This window comes from Diadema antillarum, unplaced genomic scaffold, assembly GCF_040938485.1.
Source record: "Diadema antillarum isolate AM-2024a unplaced genomic scaffold, OU_Dant_1.0 seq00001740_RagTag, whole genome shotgun sequence".
Taxonomy (NCBI): domain Eukaryota; kingdom Metazoa; phylum Echinodermata; class Echinoidea; order Diadematoida; family Diadematidae; genus Diadema; species Diadema antillarum.
The window spans coordinates 371809-390767 of record NW_027272423.1 but is presented as its reverse complement, the minus strand read 5'-3'; the positions used below and the strand labels follow the sequence as shown (position 1 = coordinate 390767).

Below are 18959 nucleotides of genomic sequence, written 5' to 3'. Positions count from 1 at the left end.
TTGTTTTATACCTAATAGACCATGGAGCTGATTTGCATGCAGTAAACCATAAGGGTGCTAGTTCGTTATATTTTGCATGCAAAAATGGACATCTCACAGTAGCCAAAATCCTTGCTGACAGGGGAGTAGATGTGAATACTAGAGCGAAAGACGGTGTTACACCACTAAGGGATGCTAGTTTAAAGGGACATCTGGAAGTTGTCCAATATCTTTTTGATCAAGGAGCTGACATGAATGCAGCTGATGAAGATGGGTTCAACGCCCTCATTTGTGCATCTCAGGAAGGACATGAAAATGTTGTTTTATACCTAATAGACCATGGAGCTGATATACATGCAGTAAACCATGGGGGTGCTAGTTCGTTACATTTTGCATGCCAAAAAGGACATCTCACAGTAGCCAAAGTCCTTGTTGACAGGGGAGCAGATGTGAATACTAGAGCGAAAAGCGGCAATACACCGTTATCGCTTGCTAGTTTGAATGGACATCTGGATGTTGCACAATATCTTGTTGAACAAGGAGCTGACGTGAATGCAGCTGATAAAGAGGATGTCAATCTCCTTATGGCTGCATCTAAGGAAGGATACGAAAATGTTGTGTTGCATTTAATAAACCTTGGAACTGATATACATGCAGTAAACTATGACGGTGATAGTCCCTTGCATTTAGCCTGCCACAACGGACATCTCAGGGTAGTGAAAATCCTTATCGATCGGGGAGCCGACGTGAATTCAGCAAAGAAAGATGGTAATACACCTTTGCATTACGCATGTAAAAACGGGAAACTTGAAACAGCACAATATCTTCTGGAAAAAGGAGCCGATGTAAATGCCACTGATGAAGAAGGATTCAATCCCCTCATCCTTGCATCTATGAAAGGATATCATGTTCTTGTTTCTCATCTTTTAAATCATGGAGCTGATGTAAACGCAAAAACTTTTGACTGTGAAAGTTCCTTGGATAAAGCATGTGAAAATGGGCATCTAACAACTATCAAAATCCTGGTAGACAGGGGAGCAGACGTGAATTCATCCAATAAAGATGGTATTACACCTTTACAAAGAGCCTGCGAGAAAGGACACGTAGACATTGTACCCTATCTTGTTGAAAAAGGAGCCGATATAAATATTGCTGATGAAACAGGTTTTAATCCTCTGTTTCTTGCATGTCTGAAAGGTTACCAAGATGTTGTTGCATACTTGGCAAACCATGGAGCTGATGTGGATGTAGTAGCCATAGACGATCATAGGCCTTTGCATGTTGCTTGTGTGAATGGACATCTCGCAGTTGTCAAAATCCTTGTTGACAGGGGAGCAGATGTGAATTCTCAAGCCAAAGACGATGTTACTCCCCTGTATTATGCAAGCGCGAAAGGACATCTACAACTTGCTCACTATCTCGTTGAACAAGGAGCTGACATTCAGGCAGCTGATGAAAAGGGTTCCAATGCCCTCATCCGCGCATCCAGGAAAGGATATGACAGGATTGTTGCACACCTACTAGACCACGGAGCTGATGTAAATGCTGCAACCACTAATGGCACAAGTTCGCTGCATGTCGCGTGTGACAATGGTCATCTCAAAATTTCGAAAATCCTTGTCGACAGGGGAGCAGACGTTAACTCATCAACCAAAGCTGGTGTTACGCCATTACAAAACGCATGTAAAAACGGACAATGTGAAGTATCAAAATATCTTCTTGAGAAGGGAGCCGACGTAAATTCAGCTGATGAAGAAGGTTTCAGTCCCCTCATCCTTGCATCTGTCAAAGGACATCAAAATCTTGTTTCTCATCTTGTAGACCACGGAGCTGACGTGAATTCATTAACAATTAGTGGGGAAAGTTCCTTGCATAATGCATGCGAAAGTGGGCATGACGCAATTGCCAAAATCCTTGTAGACAGGGGAGCAGAAGTGAATTCGTCAACAGAAGATGGCGTTACACCTTTACAAAACGCATGTAAGAATGGACATGCAGAAGTTGCACATTATCTTGTTGAAAAAGGAGCTGACGTGAATACTACAGATAAAGAAGGTTTCAAACCCCTATTTTTGGCATGTCTTAAAGGGCACGAAGCTATTGTTTCATGCCTAATCAATCACGGAGCTGATGTTGATGCAGTAGCCATTGACGATCACAGACCTTTGCATGTCGCATGTTTGAATGGCCATGTAATAGTTGTCAAAATCCTCGTTGACAAGAAAGCAGATGTAAATGCTAAAGCGAAAGATGACGTTACATCACTATTTTATGCTAGCTCGAAGGAACATCTACAGGTTGCTGATTATCTTGTTGATAAAGGAACTGACGTTCAGGCAGCTGATGAAAAGAGATCCACTGCCCTCATCCGTGCATCTGAGAAAGGATACGAAAGTATTGTTGCATATCTATTAGACAACGGAGCTGATGTGAATGTTGCAACCATTAACGGCTCAACTTCCCTGCATATCGCATGTGACAAGGGACATCTCACAATTATCAAAATACTTATAGACAACGGAGCAGACGTGAATTCTGCAGCGAAAAATGGTGATACTCCTCTACAGATCGCACGTAGAAATGGAAATAAGGAAATAGCCTGTTATCTTGTTGAAAAAGGAGCCTACGAAGATAAGGGTAATGACAAGGGTTTTGATCCAGCCATGGTAGCATCTCAGGAACGGAACGAAGATATTGTTTCACACATATTAGACAATGAAGCTGAAACCCTTGCAAATTCGGGAGCCGGCGTGAATTCTGCAACAAACGATAGGACTACACCTTTACAAAAAGCATGTATAAAAGGACAAATTGGAAGGGCAAACTATCTCCTTGAGCAAGGAGCTGACCCAAATGAAGCTGATGAAAAGGGTTTTAATGCCCTTATCATTGCATCTATGAAAGGATACAAAAGTCTTGTTTCTCACATGCTTCACCACAGAGGTGACGTAAATGCAGCAACCATTGAGGGCAAAACTTCGTTGTATTATGCATGTGAAAATGGACATCTCAACATTGCTAAAATCCTCGTAGGTAGGGGAACAGACGTGAATTATGCCGATAAAGATGGCGTTACACCTTTACAAAGAGCTCGTGACAATGGACATTTTGAGATTGCACGCTATCTTCTTGAAAAAGGATCTGAGGTAAACACTGCTGATTAAAGAAGGCTTCAACCCCGTATTCCTTGTTTTAATGAAAGAACACCACGTGTTGTGTCATACGTAACAACCCATGGAGCTGATGTGAATGCAGCAACCTTAGACGGTGGAAATTCGTTGGATAAAGCATGTGAAAATGGACATCTTATTAATGCCAAAATTCTTGTAAACAGGGGAGCAAACGGGCAAATTCTTCCAGCAAAAATGGTGTTACACCTTTACAAAGAGCCTTTGAGAATGGACACGTAGACATTGTAAGACGTCTTGTTTTAAATACTGCTGACGAAAGAGGGTCCATCACCCCCCCCCCCCCCCAGCCTTCATGCATAATATAACATGGAACTGCTGTCAATGCAGTAACGAAACCAGTTCTTTGCATACTGCGTGTCCGCATGGACATCTCACGGTTGTCAAAATTCTTGTTGACAAGGGAGCTGCAGTTCTGAATGCTATCACGAAAAAGTGTTTTACCCCGCTACAGATTTGCTAGTTCGAAAGGGCATCTGAAAGTTGCTCAAAATCTTGTTGAACAAGGAGCTGACATAAATGCATCTAATGAAAAAGATTTCAATGCTCTCATCCTTGCGTCTATGTAAAGATACAAGAATGTCGTTTCACCCCCATTAGACATCAGTGGAGCTGATATGCGTTGACCCATGGGGTGATAATTCGTTGCATATTACGTACCACAATGGGCATCTCAGAGTTAATTCCTTGTTGACAGGGGAGCAGATGTCAATGCTACCACGGAGGTTGTTAATATGGAAATGGACACCTTTCAGTTGTTCAAATCCTTGTCGACAAAACCAGACGTGAATACTGAAATGAATGATGATATCTCGTCTTTACGTGTGATGTGTTTGAACAGTCATCGAGACGTTGTACACTATCTTGTTGAGCAAGGAGCTGACGTACATGTAGTGCTGCAAATGATAGAGCATTCATTTTCTTTAAGCACTGATCTATGAGAGACCATCATATTGTTTTCCAACTTTTAGACCAAGGATGTGCCAAAAATGTGTAAAGAGTAAGTTCACTCAGCTCTTTTCTCAGTCTTCTTTAACGATCAGCATGAAGTCGTTCCAATCTTGTTGATGGAAAAGCAGAAATCAATACCAAAGGTTAAAGTGGTCTTACATCCTTGCATATTGTAATCCAGAAAGATTTTGAGTTCATAATATTCACCATTGGCAGCAGTGCTAACATTTTATAATGCCAAGACTCCTTCAAAGGATTGCAGTATACCATTTACGAGAACACACGAACTTGACGTTTCCAACGCACTGCTGCTGCAGAAGGTGATCTCATCATTGTGAAATATCTCAACAGCAAAGGTGCCGAAATGAATGACTCAACCACAGATAGTCTCATATACCTTGTTGTAGAGATCTTAATAGTGACCTATTAGTTACTTCATAGTGGCTACTCGAGAGTGCTGCATCGACTTGAAGAGTTGGGATGGAGCAACTTAGGAAAACTGTAGAGGTTCCAACGAGAACTGGAAGGATTATTCAAATTCAGAAAATAGAGTGGTAGGCTAAGTAATCATTGACACTCTTCTGTACAAACGATTCTTATTCATTGTCAGTCGTTTCAAAAACATACACCAATCACATGACAGGCTTTTGAATATGTAGTCATTAAACATTCCGATACCAACTCTTTTGAAACATATCTGACAATCTTCCATTCATGGCCAGATTTTAGAATAAAAGTTATTTTCTAAAGATGTAAACTATTTTTATTCACCTTGTTTCGTGAAGCAAAAGTCCTGTAAATTTTTGGTTGTATGGTGGGTGTATAAGGTATTCAACCTTATGTACGTTTAGTGACTGATGGAAATGCGCAGCTTATCACATGCAGATATCCATCGTGTTCCTGTGTGCCTGGATATATAGAGAGGGACTCTAATATTACTAATCGACATTTTGGGTTAAAAAATTTGTTTATGCGCACATATCGAGTACATTTTGCTTATTGTTAGGAACTGATTCGTATGAAGTGATTTACTGTTTGATGTAATTTACTGATAATTACTACACGTTACATTTTGTTGGACATGCTGCTATCAGTGGATTGTTTTTTTCACAGAACTTCCTTTATACTTCTTGAATATGTTACATATTGTCGGAATACCACGTGTCAATTCTTTCTATATGTGAGTAGCCTTTACTTGCTCTACTGGCATGGACAGAACATGTAGCCTGCATATCATGTCCAGAACACGTATTCGACATACATATTCAACTTTCTAAACAAACGGTGTTATTATATTGGAAAGAAGATGTCAATTGTTGTTTAGGTATTTTATCAATGTCAGCAGTCAAGTGTGAAAGTTGACACTGATTTAGATCTGATTGATCATTTGTCCTCTGTACTGTGAAATCTTTAATTAACGTCACATTCGTTACTGTGTAGCCATATTCTTGTATTATCTGATTGTAATTACATGTTCTTGTGATGTTGGGGAATACTTTGTTGCATTTATTAAAAAAAAGAAGGATTTGAAGTCGCTGCTCTGATGCATGAATGACGATGCGACGCTAACTAGATGAGGTAATGATCTCTCTGCTATAGTACCACGAACTAATATTGTTGCCTTAAAGCATAGATTCAGTCAAAAAAAAAAACATAAATAATGTAGATGAATGATACTACACACATTGTTTCCCTGTTCGTTAGTCTGTATAATGATATAATGCTGGTGTTTTAAAGACAGATTATTTGCCAGTGGTAAAAAAGCAAGTTTGTTTAAGATGCTTTTCGGGGCTTATAAACCTCGCCAGAGATTACCAGCCCTGTCGGCTGCACTGTCCATACAGCTTTTTTTAATTTTCAAAATCAGATTTAAAAAAACAACAACAAAAAACACATTTTCGTTTCATATCCTTGATGTCTTCTGTAAAACTATTTAAAAGCTAACTTTCAGAACACTCCATTTATTTAATGGGAGAATTAATCCAAAGTATTCTCACCTTCCTGTTTAATAGAGCCACTATTCCTTTTTCTGCTTCAAGTTATATTACAATTATACATATATACGTAAGTATATATATATATATATATATATATATATATATACTATAATCAGTAATAAGGATGCTACGCACTGACCAATAACATCACTCCCTCGTTGCTAGGGGCGGAGTCTACTTGTGGCCCTAATTCCATATCTTCGGACACGTTTCTGTTACGTTGAAAGCCGGAAAATCATGGCCCAGAAAAACGCTAATTTCTTGCCTTTCGTATGATCATTTATCTTCAAAATTTCGGCAGATGATAGACAAAACATTAGCCTACAAAATTATTCCAAAAACAGAAATCTGATTGTTTTGACCAATTTTGATGAGATGATTTTAAAACTCGATTTTCTCGGCCCAGCCGTCAGCGACTTTAGGATCCTTTTGTTGTAGCGGGTCACATATGCTCTGTTGTACTGTACGCACATATTTTTACAATGACAAGTGAAATTGTAGTAATTCTGTATGTAAATTACATTACCCAGTGAAATCTAGGTGATTTGGTTACATAACGGAAACTTTAGACAGAGAGATTAAAAAAAAAAATCTCATTAAATCTATGTCATGTAAAGGCTTACATGTCTCAAAGCGGGATTTTAGGGAAATTATATTGGTCCTTATTGCGAAAATGACCTACTGTAGTCTATAAGTCAGTATTTTTTAAATGTAGTAATGTTCATAAATATATGGCACGAATGAATCAATGCACAAGCTTTCCGCTGTGTAATGGTGCAAATTCCATATAATTATGTACAGCTTTTAATTATATGCATTGTTTCACACTCGTTTTTACTTTTCTGATTATAGCTCCTTCTAACCTTTGGCATAAAGTCAACTGCAGAAATGTCAAGCCCTGTGATATGAAATACAGGAATGTGTTTTACTGAAGTCACGAATACTGGTCAAAAATACCCGTCGTATATCTTTTCTACTCATGCATCTGTTGAAAAAAGTCCATGTTATTTACATGTTGCCGCCGACACCCTGGCGGACTTATTTTTTTTTAGAGCATCTTGTGTACAGTCGGCCTTGTGTACATTGATCACAAGAGATTGTAGAGAAATGTTGCAGCTCATTTGTGATTGTCTTGTAGTTAATGATTAACCTAGTAGAGAGTTATGACTCAATATGTATTCAACTGTTGATATAAATCACTGAATCATATATAATGTACATGTATCTACTTTGACAAATGCTACCCGAGTAGAATGTCATTCCTGAATTAATACATAATGATCATTATGTCAATATTCTATATCTGTGTATCAAATAGCCTATATCGTACCGGCCGTGAGGTAGAAGTTATGGAGGCAAAAGTTTATAAGCTTTTTCCGGATATGGAATTGTGTATTTGTACATACAGGGTATACTTTTGTAACTTCTCCGAGACATGGCACATGACCATCTGATTGCAAGACGTTCCTTGTTCCACAATCTTAAAATTATCAATTAATTTCATGTTTGTATCTGTTAGCCAACTATAAATAACGATTAGGCTTAGCGTTATTTGAGCCTTGACAACTTAAGTGTCCAATTGGAGTGACTGTCATGGGAGCTCATTCTTTATGACTGCCGTAGCAGTATGTTGCAGATGGATCATTTGTTGTTATTTAGATCTTACTTTTTCTTACTATGTTCATCAGGTTTTTTTTTCTCTCTGTTTAGTTAGAGCTATTCATTTCTGTATACATGTACCTATTCTAAAATGTTGACCAATGGAGTTTCCCTAACGTCATAAAAGTTGTGTTTTGTGCAGTTCACTTTCAAATTACTTGTCTATGTTCTTTTGTACTAGAATTTTTTCTATGTCATTTCGCATTGTATTTGTCGTGTTCTCGTTTAAAAAGAGTATCATCTTTTTTCTAATTCAAGAGAAGCGTATTTTGAAAATGCCTTGCCTAGTTCAATCTAGGTGATGTGTGGGCTTACGTGCCCCGATCAAACGTAATGGCCTTAACAAGATTTGAAGGACTTTGATCCTCATATGATTTTCTGTTTGGTAGATAATATTGTGGTCTATCAGTCAGTGCTGTATAAATGAAGTAAAGTTTATGATATATGGCGAGAATGACTCTTTTAGGTCATGCTTTCAGCTACGAGAAATGGTGAAAATAAAGATATACCGCTTTCAATATGCATCGCTTCGCACTTGTTGTTTCTTATTTGATAGTACAGAGCGTAGCTCCTTTTTACCTTCAGCATGAAACCAACTGAATCAACAGAAATCAAGCTCTGTGAGATAAAATGTCGGAATGTGTTTTTCGAAAGTCACAAATACTCTTCGATGATACGCTTTGTATCTCGAATCTGTGCTCATGCATCTGTTAAATAAGTCTTTGAAAATAGAAGAGTATAGACGGTGTCTGGCGGACTTTGATTTTACAGTATGTGTACAGTCAGCCTTGTGTCTATTTCATCAACATAATTGCAGAGAAATGTTGTAACCTCATGGGATGATTGCCCTGATTGTTAGTTAATGATTAAGCTAAATTATAGTAGAGAGGTTCGACTCTAATCTCATTATATTATGTATTTATCTGTTAATAAATATTACTTAGTCATATTTTATCTACATAAGTCTTCTTCGACAAATGAAAAAGAGTTTCTTACTGTGCAGTGAAGTAAAGGTGGTATAGGTTTAATCGCTCGAAACGTTAAACAAAATAGAAGGTCTTCTATTCTTGTACTTAAGAAAGTTCCTTGGTCAGTGTTAATCAAACGAATAATGTTACTAAAGTTGTGAATGAAGTTGATATGACAAAACTCTTATATTATGTTAGCGTTTCGTGTTCCTAAAATCTAAAGAATGAATTGTGTAACTGCCTTATTCTCCACTTTAAAGTGTAGAAGTATTATGTTCTGACATTCACTTACCATAGTACATAAATAGTCGATGGTACATGTGTGTATTAGCTGATCGTACATACTATTCTTATTTTTCTTAATGAATACTTTTACCACGCATTCACAATGTAATGTTGTTCATGTGTAATAAAACCTACGTCTAATTCCATGTAAAGCATACGTTTGTTTTCAGTAAAGTGTTTATCATAACATTGGCAAAACATCGTACTGGCATTTGTATTCATAAATACAGCTATTCTTACCGTATACTGAGTATTTTATACACGTATATATAATCACTATTCAGAACTTGATTTCGAAATTACGAAACATATCTTGTCGCAATATTACAAGCGAGCATATTTTTCAAAGAAAGTAGTTCATGTATTTTGGAAGAGAATGCGGATAAGAAGGTATATACATCAATCATTATTGCTTTTATGTATTTAATCGTAATGTTATGCATTTTGAATTTTATATATGTTTCAATTTTTAATCACTTCCGCTATTTAATTTTGTATAGCGGATTTTGATACCAAAATTTTGATATCAAAGAGGCATTGTGTTCAGTAAAAAGGTACATCATGTAGCTATCGAGATACTTGGTTTGTATTTTGTGTACTCCTTGTGTGTGTGTGTGTGTGTGTGTGTGTGTATGCATGTGTGTGTGTTTATATTTATTTCCAAATTACAATTTTATTACCCTATTTTGTGTATGATATTTTGTCATCAGCCCCCTCCATCTCTATAAAGCTTATTACGTAATCACAGTGAAGATGCGTACTGAAAAAAAATACAGATATCATGTTTTAGCTATTCCCAATCTCCATATATGTTATCGTCTTTGTTAATGTTTTTCGTAAATATTCCGACAAGAATGCTCACCAGAACGTCGAACATCAAATTTTCAAACAGCTTTCTTGTTGGTGAATGGACCTACACAGTGGATTTCCCGTCATAACGAAGTTTTCCTGACCGGTAGTTTTCTTTGATTTTATCGAAAGATTGAGAGATTTTGCTTTATCAATTATGAAATTCCGAGATCTGGTACACACTCTTGGTGACTTCATTACCATTTCTACTTACCAAAAAAAAAGTAAGAAAAGGAAATATTCAGAGACATCTGCATGACTCAGTTCATGATCCTCGTGTGCGACATTACAGTGTACAGGTGCATGGAACTTGACTGGGAGGGGACTATGTTGGAGAGGATAGTTTTCTTCCACACGGCGAAGCTTTTGCATTTTTAGAGTTGAAAAAAAAAAATCTGATTCACTCTTGTCATTTTCCTAAAACACTGGGAAAATTATCAATTCCCAAAAGTCAAGTCGTCAGAATTCTTGTCCGCCCTCAGAAATTGTTTTATATGCTGGAACATACCCACACGAAACAAGTCCACATGGCTTGCCCGGGAAGGTGTGACAGGGCCTAAACACAAATGCGGGTAAAAGGGATATGCGTGAGCACATCCGGGCAACTATGGGCAATACGTGCTAGGTCCTGCCATGGATTGTGCGGGCCATCTGCGGGGATATCCGGGTAGCAGACATTGCTCTAACACGCAAAGCAAGCGTGTGACGTCAAGATGGCGGTTCGGATGTTTCTTATTGTAAATGTCGGAACTGATTTCTTCTGTTGGATGCCCATCATCATCCTTGGAATCTTGTTCCAAACGGTCGGAACACGGTGACTCGAGATATCTACACCTGACTTGTGATGTTTGTCCATTAACTCCTCACTCATCCCTACCATCTATACCACCGCAGGTGTAATCTTTCCGAGAACCCAAGAATAAATCAATTGGGTCCTTATGAGCATTCACAGCTAAGGTTTTCATGAATACTTTTACTCAATACGCAGTGATTTTAAAGGATATAACATCACGCCCAGGGAGTGTTAGTTAGTTAGTTTGTTTGTTTGTTTGTTTGTTTGTTTGTTTGTTGGAAGTAAAGCGTAGAAAGAAGTTGTCAGATGTGGTCGGTTAAGAATAAATACACACATAAGGCTACATGTTGGATTTTGAAATAACCTTTTTCTTCAAAAGTTTACTTGAAACTATCTAACTAAAACGCAAAATCACAATTACGTTCATCAGTATAGGACACTCTTTCAAAATCTAACAAATTAAATGTTGCATTTTTAGTTCAAACAAAATTCAATGACAGTCTGTTTTCAAAAGGTTAGTAATAAAAACTCTAGTCACTGCTCGAGACTCCACGTGCCACACACTACTTTTATTCTATGTACAAAGACTAAGGTCCGTTATGATGTTCACTTATGACTATGATTATTACACACATTCCCTTTTTCGCTTATATCAAGTCTCATTGTATATAATTGCTGTCAAATTTTCTCACAGTAACACTTGTTCCGGTTATGAATGAAATAATGCGAATATCCATTTGTAAAGTTGCATGAGTTTTACTGACTGAACTATTAGCATACAAAACAATGTGATTGTGCTTTACTCACAATTTGACACTCCTGTTGGTATGTCTACTTGTAAATTCGCAAAGATGTCATAAAATTACTGTCAAACTGATTATAGATTCGCCCGATAACTATCTTATAATACAGGGCACTCACCGTGAAACTGTAAATTGGCATGCTAACAATCAAATGAATTGGCACATAAATGGTTCTCTAATATACATGATGTCGATTGAAAAATTCAGATCTCTCATTAGATTTCTGTTTTACCATACGCTTCATGAAATACCACCATTTCTTCTCTTAAATGGATGGTATACTCTTGGTGGAAATGAGGATTGGACTTCTATAACTTTCTGCGAGATGCCAAGAAACCAATTTATATTGAAACAGTATAAAGCTTGCCATTCTAAGAGGAATTCAAAGTTTATTTCATGAAAAATCGTTCTTGATTTGGAATAGCTCAGCCATCCAAAAACGTTGACAAACAGAGCTGTGGGACCCATTTCAAAACCATCTCAAATAAATGCTGAATTACTCATTGAACTATTCGTTCTATGTTATAACACGTTTCTCATTATCTTATCAGTAAATGTTAGATATCTGAAGTCACGTCTCAACCAAAACTATAGAATTCCTCTGTCCTTTACATAGAGAGAAAGGTCTTCTTTTTCTTCTTTCATGGTAGCATCATTTTCAGAACACACTTCGTCGGTAAGATTTGCATTCCTTATGCAGTTTGTACTTGGAAGAACTAATAATAATAATAATAATAATAATAATAATAATAATAATAAAGAATTAAAAAAAATCCTACAATGAAGCTGTTGTCTTGGTTATAGCTCCTTATTCCCAAGGTTTGTTATTCCGAAGATTCGTTATTCCGAAGTTTCGTTAATCCGAAAATGTGATGAGGCTTGTTATTCCGAAGATTAATTCATCCGAAAATAAAATAAAGTTTGTTATTTTGCAGGTTCATTAATTCAAATAAAAAACAAAACTCGTTATTCCAAAGGTCCGCTACGGCCCCTTTATCACTTCGGATCAACAAACCTTCGGAATAACGAATTATTTCATTTTCGAATTAACGAACCTTGGGAATAACGAACCCTTCTTTATTTTCAGAATAACGAAACTTCGGAATAACGCCACAAATGTTCGGTTTGACGAAACCTTTTTTTTTTTCTTCGGATTTACGAACCTGTTAGTATAGGGAATTTGTATGCTTCAGATTAACGAACCTTCGGAATAACGTACCTTCGGAATAACAAACCTTCGGAATATCGAACAGCACCCGTTGTTTTGATGACAGTTCATTATTTTTCGTGTTTTTTTTTTTTCTAATCAGAGTTTTCCACCAATTCAACCAATGGCTTGAGACAAGAATACACATTTGAGGCTGCTACTGATATTATACTTTTCAATATAAACTTTAAAAAAAAAATGATGATTAGTTATCTGCTCAAGATTGCAGTGGTAATGCAATCTGTTGTGAGTTATTATACAGAATATGAGTGTCAGTGATTGAACAGCTAGTAGGAAGTAACAGGACTCGTGATTTAGTATAGCGCTCTCATAAAACAGAAAACAGATATCGAGGCTCAGAGCAACAAGAAAAGAATAAGGCCGTCAACATACAACAAATAAATACTTGCATTGAAGACATTATGCACATACAAGGAAGTCCACATAAATAATTTTGCAAACACATACTTCATTGAAGTGTCGCATAATACAATTTAGGAAATAATATCCGTTTTGTTTTTTCCTGGATTTCCTTAACAGGAATATGCCTGCATTAATTAAGATCAAGATTCACTGCAAAAAGTAGGTCTGAAAATAATTATAATAATTCGCTGAAAATTCCTTGAATAATATCATATAATATATAATAGCCTTGTGCTATCATACACCATGTATTGCATGTTAGTTATGAACATTAATTTTTTCCATAATCTTTCGAAATAATATGAAGGGTTTGTTTGCAAAAACCGATAAGTCCACTTTTGAGGATTTTGAAGTACGATCTCTGTCATAAAGTACAAAATAATTCCTTTTTAATGATACATTGTTCACTACATATAAAGGTTTATTCTTTTTTAAGTAATGGTCAAAAGAAGCGAAACTTTTCTTATTATTCTCTTTATTTTTCTTGACCTTTAATCGCAAATATCTCTATTTGGCAAATATGGACTTATCGGTTTTTGCAAACAAACTCTTCATATGCAAGTACAGTGTGTACAAGTTTTAATCAAAACCTCACTTGCAAAAGGCAGGAAAAGATCAAGCCAGTTCTTTGATCTACTGCTGCTTGCAGCTTATTCGAGTAATATTTACGTACAATTGAGGGAAATAAATATCGCAACTTCCTAAAAGCGTTCTTCTAGATCATGCTGGTGGAGAAAATCCATTTTCACCTTCCCACGATGTGTACCAACGATATCTGAATTTGATAAAAACACATTTTTATAGCATAGGATCTACGCGAAGAACAATAACATATTTGAATCTTGAAAACACTATCCGACGGTTGGCCAGATCAAAACGATCTTTATTTTGCCAAGATACATGTTTCCTTATCAATCAATCCATAATCCAGTAACCATGACAAAGCAGGCTGCTAGAATAAAACGTCCCATCACCATTAAGTGTATCGAAGCCTACGGTCAAAATCGGTGATGGTTGAAGGCTCTCGAGACTCTTTGGCTGTGTGTTTACTCACATATATATCTGAATTAGAGCTGTACACAATTCCTTCCGGGCATCACCGAATATCCGAGCTAGGCCAACATATCCATTTTATAATATTGCCACGTTACCTTGTCTTTAATCAAATCATTATGACATCACTCACGATAGAGTGATGTACAGATCAATATCCTCAGATGATACAAGATTCACAGTGGCAGAAACAAGGAGACAGCGCCCGCTGGAGGCCTCATAGAAAAATGATCGACATTTTTCGGTAGAGAGACATCGTTGAGCACAGCGGATCCCAGAAGAACAGGTGTAGTGTGTGGTGACAGATGACGGTGAGGGCGCCGTGTTTATTTTCGTCAAGGTGAAATATTGTTGTAGCTGTCTCTTGATAACTGGCGTCTCTCCTAGATAGAAAAGAAGTGCAAATAAACTAATATACGAACAAAAAAAAAAAAAATGAGGAATATTCATTCGAGTGACCGAAATGGAACTGGCTAAGCAGATGAAGAAATATTATGAAGAAATGGTTGGTGAGTGTACAATGTTTGAGGAGTATTATGACGTGATGTAGATTGAAGGGATGATATAGTTTTGGTTGAGATGGAGTTTCAGGTCTATCTTTTACTCTCTCTTTTTCCATCTTTACTTTTTATTTTTTTATTTATTTATTTATTTATTCATTCATTTTGTAGGGGTGAGGCAATAAGAAACTTTTCATGTATTCAACGGTAATAATGTTGGCGTTTTTATTGGATTTGGAATATCAATGATATAACCTAAACCAAAGAATTCACAACAAAAGGTGACACCGTCTTTAATAAGGACCTCTTTGTTTTACATCGTCTTCAAAAACAATGTTCAGCAAACAAATTTGCCCAGAATTCCTCGTGGAAATGTAATTATGCATTGTTATACAGTGTATATTTTCCAAGTCATATCTAATAATTTTTGCAAAAAGTTAAAATCTTAATGCCTCATCTCAACCAAAAATATAAATCCCTTTAAGGTTGGTTATTGAAATGCTCTTGTTGCAACAACTAAGCTGACAATGTTGTGAAAACAATCTGAGAGGAGGATGATTAACAATTGCTTGAGAATTATCAGAATATCCTATGTAAACATCATGAAAGAGATCACTTCCTCAACTCTCTCTTATATTTGGTTCATTAAAAAGGACTAGTACGAATGTCGTAAAATCATATTGAGGTTTGTCACCATTCTTATAGACACAGTCATTTGCTGTTAAGATGATTGCTGCTTCTTATTCATATGAAAACGGTACACTATTTCGAGAGAAGAATCACAGTTGCTTTGAAGTAATCAGAATACTTTGAAAATTCTATATTGTAAAATTTATGTAAATCACATCTAATGATTCAATCATCAACTCTCCTGTAGACTAGTCGATGAAAATGTGGCGAAACATTAACATTGTCTTTAATATATAGATCGGGATAAAAGCATGCTCTTTTATAATTATTTCCATGTGTTCGATGAACACTATTATGTGAGGCATCAGAAGCAATGTTTTGACACTTCATTTTGTTTTCAGGTAGGTTACTAATTATAGGACTTCGTTAATAAGACTGTATTTCATCCTTTTTTTTGGTAAAACTTTGATATATCATCCATTTTTTTTTCTTTTTTTTTTAATGAAATATGTCTTTCAATCAGTTTTTAGGGTTTGTCATAGTCAATCAAAGCCAGCTTGGAACGAAATCGCACTTCGAGACGACACACGTTCACTGAATCTGGAATGTATTAGAAAGAATGCTAGCCATGATATCATATACACAGGAACTCCAATGTGTAACTCACCTTCCGTTTCACAGATGTAGACAGAACTACTTTTACAGACCAGACTGTCCCACTGGTAGGAAGAGGGCGCGATAACGAAACAGTCCGTACCCTTGGTCATAGAACCATAGTTAGTATAATTCACTGTCTGCCCGTCCATCCACTGATACTGGCCTCGGGTTGGTTGCGTTAGTCCAAGCCACACGTCACTGTATCCTGTCAAACAAATTATCATCACGTGACTACTGAGGCAGAATTTTGTTAACTATGACGGCATAAGAAGTGTAAGTCATGGAAGTCCTTTGCAGTTGGCACACAGAGCATTAAAAAAAAATACCACATGTGAAATTTCAATTTTCCGTCACCTTACAATCAGGAAAAATAACTTTGAGCACGACGTGAAATGAGGTAATACTAATGTTTAGGTCCATGGCGGCAAAAGAAACCCCCAAAACATCAACATTGAAAACATTATTAAATCTTATTCGTGGAGACTCTTTTTTTTTCACGAGAATCAGGAAATACAACGTGTAGTAGGTTCCTTGTCCAGTATACAGGCACATGTAAAATTGCCTTTCCTAGTCAGCTGAAATCAATTTTTAAAGACAACTTTCTTGGAAAAAAAAAAGTTTAAAATAATGAATTACAAAATGAGCTGAGGAAAGTTTCTAAGTTTGCTCATCATGAGCTTAACGGTAGCCACAGTCACTAACTAAACCAAACCGTGACATTATTATGGTCATCAAACATGTATATTGATTGACCCGTGAGATATGATAATTTTAATTTTTCTTGTTCGAATCACTTTGATTACCTGTTTATGTGTTATATTATGTTGTACAACGGAGTCAGCTTACCAGCACTGTTAGCAAGCGAAATCACGTGGTCCCTCTCCCCACTCGATTCAATAAAGATAAGATGACTGTTTGTGAATCCGTCACAATGATCACGAGCCGAGTCACGGTCTGTCGCCGTCCCGCTGGTCATGTAACATGAGTCTCCGTAAAGATCGGTAAAACCTGCTGGACATGCTGCGAGAGTAATGAAAAGATATCGTCATCAAAGACACCATCATCAACATATCAAATCAAAACGAGTTAACCAGCTTCATTTATTGAAGGCGAAAGGTGCCAGTACTCTTCTTTGTCTAATTGATGTATTTAGTCGAGAGCAACTTACAGTAAAAATACTGCTGATTGCTAACATAAGCAATAGGTGCGATACACTGGGTTTGCGGTTCACCATGTATGTGTAGTCCTTAGAGTGACTGTTGGAATGACAGGAGAAAGTTAGAAAGAAAGGTCGGATAAGTGGTGAGAAATATTGAGTAAGAGTATTCTTTCTAGAGTGAGTGTATTCCTGAAAAGGACTGTGAACCACAGAAAAAGAAGAGTTTACTTTATGGCAAAGAGTCCTTTTCAGGACTACACTCACTCCAGAAAGAATACTCTTACTCAATTTCTTACCTCTTATCGACCTTTCTATCTTTCTCCTGTCATTTAACAGTCATTCTAAGGACTACACATGGTGAACCGTAAACCCAGTGTATCTTATGTACTACACCATGCAAACACCTTCCTTTAAAAATGGACAAAAACTATGGAAAATCATGTGATGTTAGACACGATGTTTGCAAGTATTTCAAAGCAAAAAACTCAAATTTCACGGTTAAAACAGAAAAGATTACAATGAAAGTTTTTCTTACCTCCTCCTACTGCTTCGATCTCACAGAAGACATTGTAGTTCATGGTACACACCTGATCATTCCATCTCCAACCAGCCCCACCCCTCATCCTTACACAGTCAGACCCTTCGTCATGGGGCGTGGCTCCATCCCAGTCAGTAAACGTCAGGTTGGTACCATCCATCCATGTGAAGGTAAAGGCGTCTATCTGCGTCAGCCCGATCCAGAACTCTCTGCTAGACCCTACGGTGCTGATATGACTTGCTAACAGTGCCTGTTCCTTCGCTGATGTTATGGACACGAGGTTGGATCCTAAAGCATCGCAGGCTGTTTTCGTTCAACTCTTTTCACCGAACTGGTGCTGAGGCTGTAGCACGATGAATCCACATTGATGAAGTTCGGTGGACATACTTTATGATAAAATAAGAAGAGACAATTTGGATAATATAAGAGAGTGGAGTATATCACATGATTCTGCGACTTTATTGCATCACAGGAAATCGAGATCAAGATTGTCATTGGCATGATATCATTAACTTCATTACAGGAAAAAAAATGAAGGTCAGGTCACGAGAACAGAATTGTTGAATAGCAACCCACCCCCCTAAAAAATATGTATAAAGATAATGAAAAGAAAGAAAGAAAAGAAAGTCCGAAAATAATTATCATGATTACAACAGTAATAACAGCAATAGTAATAATGAATCTAAAAATGATGAGACACATCTTCCTTTGCTTCTGTTTTTTCCTGCCAGTATTGCAAATGATGATGTTCCTTTGCAATTGACTTTGGTTTGAGGGGGAAAAATGAGCTTGCTGAAAGCATTGTTATTTTCCGCCATAAAATATAAAAAAATAAAATGTGACCCGCGACAACGGTTTCAGGCAAAAGTCGCAAGAGCAAATTCCCTCCTAGGACGGGGTACAAAGATTTTGACTATTACTTTTGTCGATTTCGTTTATTTGCAGAAATCGAATCTTGTAAGCACCCCATGTTGGATCGCACTCGTCAGTTTCGAGCTTCTTTCGAACGCCGCGCCATTATCTCTAGGGTTGCTACGGCGCAGGGTCTCGCATGCGATTGGCTGGTGCGTTGCAACATTTACATAATTCGGCTTTTAGGAGACACCAGTTACAGCGTTTGGGGAATGCTTTGTCCACGCATGCACGATTGCAAGCTCCATTGTTCTTGCTATAGTGGTTTATATACGCTCGCTCTGTAGCGCGTGCTCTTCGTTTGGCTTTCTATCCAAACTATTCTACCGCAATGTTCGACAATGGAAGTGAAACAAAAATCATGTAGGATGACATAATCGTGTGAAAAGAAAACTAGATATTCTCAAA

The 18959-nt window shown here is 37.1% G+C and overlaps 1 protein-coding gene across 1 annotated transcript; it reads left to right on the top strand.

Moving 5' to 3' along the window:
* The first annotated feature begins 230 nt into the window (after positions 1-230).
* Positions 231-17883, top strand: LOC139711966 (uncharacterized). The gene is made up of 3 exons (XM_071623812.1): positions 231-270; positions 1009-2616; positions 17663-17883. The coding sequence occupies exons 1-3, from the start codon at positions 231-233 to the stop codon at positions 17881-17883; spliced, it is 1869 nt and encodes a 622-aa protein (XP_071479913.1).
* Positions 17884-18959: the final 1076 nt, after the last annotated feature.